Raw genomic sequence first — 6,780 nt, forward strand, 5'->3', positions numbered from 1 at the left:
GTGTAACTGCAGCACTTCAAAGATGCCCGCCTGTACAATCCTCTTAAAAAGCGGCGCTCATCCCGCTTACTACGCCATTTGTTAGAATTCAGGTTAGATTTACAGTGACGGTGCCTGCCATCTCACTCGCCTTTGCCTGCTCTTACCTATGTGGGCCTGAGATTGGCATGGATGGCGGAGGAGCAGACTCCTTGTGCGAAGGTGCCTACCTGAAGAACGTGTCACTTCATCTGACCATCTGGCTGGGCACCACATAACAGCAGTAGCCTTTTGTGGCCCCCCTTCAGGGTGACGCCATTAACTAATCAAGCAGGCCTGTGGTGCCTTGAAGCCCTGCCTATGTGTGGCTGGCTGGGCATGGCATGGCTCACCTGTGCCCAGAGCTGACCCGTGTCTGTGCTGGCATTCTGGTCTGGCTCCTTACAGCCCCAGTTTCAGACTGGTGGAGGTCCTCCACAGGACGTCTTTTACCCCCCCCAAAGGGGTGTCGTGTGACATTAACAGACCCCTGTACTCCACCAATGTGCACGTTTTCACACGCCAGCAGAGGGCTGCCAATTTGCCACAGCACGGCCCCCCTGGTCACTCCAAGTTACCCATTAAGAAGCCTGTGTGTCTCATAATGGAGTGGCACATCCTACTGGACACAAAGACAGGCATCTCATCTAAATTTTAGAGCGCCTGTCAACACAAGGTACTGAGACTGGCAGAGTGCCAACACCAGGGCATGCTGGGTACAGGCTGGTTCAGTGCCACCCTAGCCACATTGAAATTTGAGGAGAACATCGGCCAGCAGAATGAGATTCTTTAAGAGTGATGGCAGCAGCTCTGCCAGGGAGCAGCAGAGGGCACCTGAGGAAACCACAAACAACTTATAATGAAAGATGGCACAAGATGTGTGTGTGAAGAAGGGGACTCTGGCATGGCAGTCACATGATACTCCTCTCACAAGCACAGGCCTGGCACAAAGCCAGATAACTGGGTAGGGTCTGTGCCTATGCCCGTGAAGGTCATAGATAAGGGCATACGTGGCTCATCAGTACTCTAAACCTACTATGGGTGTCACGGGGCTCGGTGCCCACATGTCTGCTGCTCGTTCACTTCACCAGGTGCCGGTCCTCATTGGGCCCTCCATCTTGAGGTGACGGTCCACAGGCTGCCTGTGTCTCCCATGCAGGACCAGCCTGGGACAATGTCAAAGGGTTACATGCCACCTTCAAGGCCCCTAGTGTGCTTTACCCACGTGATGTAAGTGTGAGGGTCACCTGATTGTGAGCCAGCGGTGGCATATGAACCAGGAAAGGTGTCCCAAAGTCAAAGTGGCTGGCACAGCAAAGCACTATGGGAAGGTACCAGCCAAATGAGCCAACATGCCTGTGCCCAGTGTGATGAAGACCAGGGCTGGAAGGAGTTGGGCAGTACGAGTGGCTGAGAGAGGCAGGCAGGACAAGTCCAGGAAGATGTGTGGGCAGACTGGCATTCGGGCAGGCAGGTGGGCAGCGGTTTGATTCACTTTAGGACTCCATTACTCATCTTCACCCTAATTGCATGATTTTGCATTTGATTAGCTGCCATGCTGTTGCTGAGCGAGAAGCCGCCAGTTCCTGAGAAAAATGCATTAGTGACGGGCACCATTCCCTCAACACATGGGCTCCATCCTGGGGTCACGAATGGCAAGGGCCCACTGTGGTTACTGGGGCAGTTAGGAATGAACAAGCCATTGTGCCCTGGTGCCATACTGCACTGTATTTCAGATGGCTGTTGCGCCCAGATGCTTTACCTCAGTTGGGCATTAAGCCTGGGCTCTTTATTTTGGATGACTATTGTGCCAAGGCTCTAAACAGACTATGGCTGTTGTGCCCAGATAATTATACTTCAACAAGCTGCTGTATCCGGGCATTAAACTTGAGATGGGTGTTATGTTTCAAATGGTTCCTGGTGGTGACAACTGCTCCTCTGTGATGTGACACATGTGTCTCATGCCATGTCCTCATCTCGTGTCACAGATGGTCTTTTAGATCTCAAAGGTGCCACTAAATGCCCTCTTCTTCTTCTTCCTCCTCTTCTTCATTGGCCCTCCACAGGCGTGGCTGACAGAAATCCACGAATACGCGCAGCAGGACGTGGTCCTCATGTTGCTGGGCAATAAGGTAAGCCACCCGGCCTCGTCACCTTTCGTGTCCACTTGGCTTCTTTCTTTCTTTCTTTCTGTCGGCTCTAATTTGATGTTCTCGATCCTGCAGGCAGACGCCACTCACGAGCGGGTGGTCAAACGAGAAGATGGAGAGAAGCTGGCCAAGGTAGGGTGGACGGGCGGGACGCCGGTGAAGGTGCGCAGCTGGACGGCCTTCCTCCTCTTCAATTCCGCCGTACGCCTAAAATGGTCCAATTCTGCCATCTAGCGGCCAGACTCTGAATTACCAGTTTAAATCGAGAGCGGCGGGGGGTTCAAGCGAGGCGTCCTCGCCTTCCGTGCTGCCGGATTCTCCAACTCTTCCTTATTTTTTAACCCATTCTTATCCCTGTGCCCACTGTTGGCACTCCGTATTGTTACCCAGTTGGCTCACCAGTGCCATTCTTGAACGGCGTCACTTTTGCTTTGGTCTCTGTGTCTGCTGCCACACAGAAGGCTTGATGTGCCCACCAGGTCCTCTGCAGAGATGGCACATGCACAGAGAGTTGGGTCTGACCCATTCGATGTCCAGTCTCATTGTAGCCCCTTGTGCCACTGTCCCCAGTGAGGCTTGTGCTTGCCCAATCCATCTCATTCACTTTCAGGACGACACACACTCCAGTAGTGGGCAATACTGAGTGACACCAACTGCTACCAGCTCCTCTCTTGTGCCCAGTGGGCACATCTCCTCAGTTGTCAACCACCTTGGCCGCCCCGTTTGGGTCCACCATTAATCTTTACTGGACCAAGAAGCCAGCGAGGCCCCCAGGTGCCCGCCGTCATAAGTATCTTATAGATCAGTGGCCAATGTGTTGTTGGCACAGTGCCATGTGAGGTACTATCTGAACGTCTGTGTCAACATTTGTGGTCCATCTGCTAATTCCATTTCATCAAAGCCCCCCGACATGACCGTTGGCTCCTGAGGGGGCGACACCAGCCATCGACAGTCCACCCATATCTGACTTGCAGTCCAGTTGAGGGTCAGAGGGGGCACCTCTCAGCTCCCCCTGAGGGGCACCACTTCACCCAGCGGGCCTTTCTTTGGGGATGAGGGAGGAGTAAAGGGAGAAGCGCAGACACCAATTCTGCTCCCTCGGAAGGTCACCACGATGCCAGGCAGTGGCAGCACATTAATAATAATGCACTTTATTTAAATAGCCATTAGAGAGATGCCACCTCATCACCCAGTGCCACCCACAACTGTCACATCTGTCGTAGCCAGCATCCACCATCCTCATCAGTCCAAAGAGCAGGAAGACCCCCAGATGAACACGGGTCCTTGCCCGATACCTGCAGGTGTCACAGGCCACCGGACGATGCCATGAACAAAGGCTGTGGAGTGGCACAGGTGGGCGTGGTCTGTGGATTTCAGTTCCGTCAGTCCCATTGCCCCCCCCACCCCTTGTCCGGTCACCCTTGTCACAGCACTGGGCAGGTGCCATATGAAGCCCCATCTGTCACATTTGAAGTGACAAGGACAGCAAGGCGCCAGTGATACAACGGGCACACTGCGCCCCCTGCTGTCAGCGTCTGCAATCACAAGGCATTCCAGTCGAGCTGCTCTCACCTTTCCGCCATGTTGTCCTTTTCCAGGAGTTTGGGGTCCCCTTCATGGAGACGAGCGCCAAGAGTGGTCTGAATGTGGAGCTGGCATTCATGGCGATCGCAAAGTGAGTAGGAAACTCTTCAACTATTCATCCCAGCAGTGCCCACCGATGTGCGACTAGTGCCATCTGGGTGTGCCTCTTGTTGTATGTCACCCTGCTCATTCCCTCACCCAGGCAGTTGTAACTCAGCACCAGCAGTGCCATTCCTGAGGGCACACAGGGCACCTGGAACCGGCGTGGCTTAGCTCAAGTTAGGCCCAATGTGCCAGGGATCTGCTTCCACCTTGTTGGTCTCCAGTCTAGCAATGCCAACCCCTGAACTCACAGTAAGGGCACCCAGCCCTTCAGGGGTCTCCTCAAGTCAAACTGATGCCCAAACCTCTTGATGCCCCTTCTGTGGGTGCTGCAACCTCACACTGCTAGCGTCCAGTCCATCATTCAATGCCAACCCTGTAATTGCCCACAATGGTGTCAAATTCAGATCTCTCCTCTCTCCAGGCTGATGCCCAGGTCTTTAGACCATCTCACCTGCACTGTGCCCTCACTGTTGGTGCCCATTCTGGGGATGCTGTACCCTCACCCCGATGGCTCCCAGTCCATCGATGCCTGTTCCAGGACTCCCCTCACACTGCCCATGCCCACTCTGAAGATGGTAGTCCTCAGTCTTAATCCTGCCTTCTTTGTGCCCGCAGGGAGCTCAAGCACCGGTCGATGAAGACGCCCAACGAGCCGAAGTTCCGGCTCCACGAGTACGTCAACAAGGAGATGAAGAGCTCTGGGTGCTGCAAGTCCTAACGGCCCCCACGGGCCACAGACTGAGATGGCGCTGGGCACAATGTCCCCAGTCTCTCTAAGTGTTCAGGATATTCTCCTTGTGGAAAGTCTGTGCATGTCTGTAGCTCATGTCCTTCCATCGACATCTGGGGGGCCGTCACTCTGTGCCAATGTGTGCCCTAGTGGTGGGCACGGAGCAAAATGGGAGGTGTGTCCTCTGCGTGTGTTTTGGGGGTCACATTGTCACACATTGTCCCACCTGCCCTGGCCAGCTTGTCCTCCATCCCTGTCTGTCCAATCATCATCATCATCATCCCATCAACTGCCACCTGAGGCCAAGTGGCACAGTGAGGGGTCTTATTCCAATGAGGGGTCTTCAGCCCACCTGCCAACCTCAACCATTCTTAACAAACCCAAAGGCTTTCAAAGGGGGCATTAGCAAGGCCAGGTGACTCTATATAGTGCCTTTCATCATCAGCACTATGGCTGCCACTTGCCCAGCCTTGATATTGAGACCCTCGCCAGCCGGCCAAATGACCAATAAGAACGTCGACCAGGAAGGCCTGAAATGAGGCAAAAGGGTGAAAACAAACTGGAAGGAGAACACCAGGGGGCAGCAGAGCAGAACTGAGTTTATTGAATATTAAGGGGAAACACGGAGTGAGGGTAGGGGGTGCCAAAGAGCTCAGCGGGTCCTGTGAGGATGGGGGGCTCTGCAGTGCTTGGGCTCAGGGGCTTGTGGTTGAGCCCACTGAGCGCTTTGGGGAACTGGCGAGGATTCCATGCTGAGATTTCATGGCAGCTCCCAAGAGCACCGTGGTGCCCACCAGTTAAGCAAAACGGGGGCAGGTGGGAGTGAAGGAGGAGTCCAAACCCAAAACATGCCAACAATGGAGTGAAGCTGGCACATCAAAACGATTCCATGGACTGTCCCAGAAGAGAACTGGTGTAGTCGGCAGGATAGCTGAGGCCCCAGTGAATACAATGAATACATTAAGGCCTCATAAAGCCATCAGACAGGACCCCCACCCCCCCCAACCCATCATTGGCATTCCGGAAGAGGCAGCTCCATCTGCAGGACCCATCAGTAGAGTGGGTTTAAGCCCCCCAAACACGGGCGTTCATTTAGGGGTACAGAAACAGAGGAGAGCAGCAGCAGACAGCCCCTCCAAGAAGTGGCCCTCTACTGGCGGGGGTCACACGGGCATAGCAGTAGAGCCCCCGCGAACCACTCAGACCACTCGCTGGTGCAACATAGCGGGCTACGGTGGGACAAGCTGAACAAAGGGCACCGTCATTGGGTGGCACAATGCAGACACAGGTAAATCCGCCATTACCTGCTGCCTCAAAGCACTCATCACACTAAGCTGCCATCCTCAGGGGTGTCTGCCATGTTAGTCCTGAATGTCACCAACACTGCCCAATCATTCAAGGGGGGGCGGTCAGCAACTTTGTCCCTGCTGGCCAAGCCCCCCCTCCCCCCATCCCATAGACTCCTACAGCAGGGTGCTGTGTGGGCTTTGAGGGGTCCGGCCCAAGTTGCTCTACTGGTTGAAGAGCTGCCCTCTAGTGCCACATAGCTTAGCAGGGGTCTTCACAGAGCCCAAGGCCAGCTGGATGGCACGGACCTCTGCTAAGGTGGCACGGAGGCCCATGCGTCTCCCCCCCAATAGAATGAGGCCCCTCCCTTTAAGTGCTGGTGTCCTTTTAGGATTATTTCACAGATGTGTCACCTGCATTGTAGCCCTGGCACCATCCATCTGCTTACATCCAAAACAGACGTGGCAGTCACATGGTGAGGTGCCCACGTCACCATACCACACCTAATGGTGTCACTCCTCACTCAGCTGCCCCAGACAACCCCAATAACCAGGGGCTCCACTGGTAAAAACTGGACCGGCCCCCCAGGACCTTACTCATTCACCTCAAGTCACTCGGCTAGCAATACAGCAACAGACCAAGTCTCCACGCTAGTGGGGGTCACATTGGCACAGCAGCCACTGCCCCTTCACCCAACTCTCTGTCTAGACACTCCGGACTAAATGCCCTCCTCATTCCAGCCGAGACATGGCCCTCGTGCCACCCACTCGCCCATACAAGTTACCCAACAGGCCGTCCCATCACCTTTGCTCTCCTCAAGCTTTTAGTCATTGGCACCTAGACATGCGTGCCCCCCACACAGGTGCTCATGGTTGGCATCCCTAACACATAAACAGAACGATGACC

The 6,780-nt window shown here is 54.6% G+C and overlaps 1 protein-coding gene across 2 annotated transcripts in view; it reads left to right on the top strand.

Moving 5' to 3' along the window:
• The window catches only part of LOC120542120 (ras-related protein Rab-26), a 45,139-nt gene extending 40,326 nt beyond the window's left edge, over positions 1 to 4,813 (top strand). For both annotated transcript variants that reach the window (XM_039774286.1, XM_039774287.1), the window contains exons 6-9: positions 2,085 to 2,150; positions 2,244 to 2,300; positions 3,767 to 3,843; positions 4,473 to 4,813. In XM_039774286.1, coding sequence (XP_039630220.1) covers positions 2,085 to 2,150; positions 2,244 to 2,300; positions 3,767 to 3,843; positions 4,473 to 4,575 — 303 coding nt within the window. In that variant the 3' untranslated portion in view covers positions 4,576 to 4,813. The remainder of the gene's footprint in view (positions 1 to 2,084; positions 2,151 to 2,243; positions 2,301 to 3,766; positions 3,844 to 4,472) is intronic.
• Positions 4,814 to 6,780: the final 1,967 nt, after the last annotated feature.

The sequence above is a fragment of the Polypterus senegalus genome, chromosome 13 (genome assembly GCF_016835505.1).
Source record: "Polypterus senegalus isolate Bchr_013 chromosome 13, ASM1683550v1, whole genome shotgun sequence".
Classification (NCBI taxonomy): Eukaryota; Metazoa; Chordata; class Cladistia; order Polypteriformes; family Polypteridae; genus Polypterus; species Polypterus senegalus.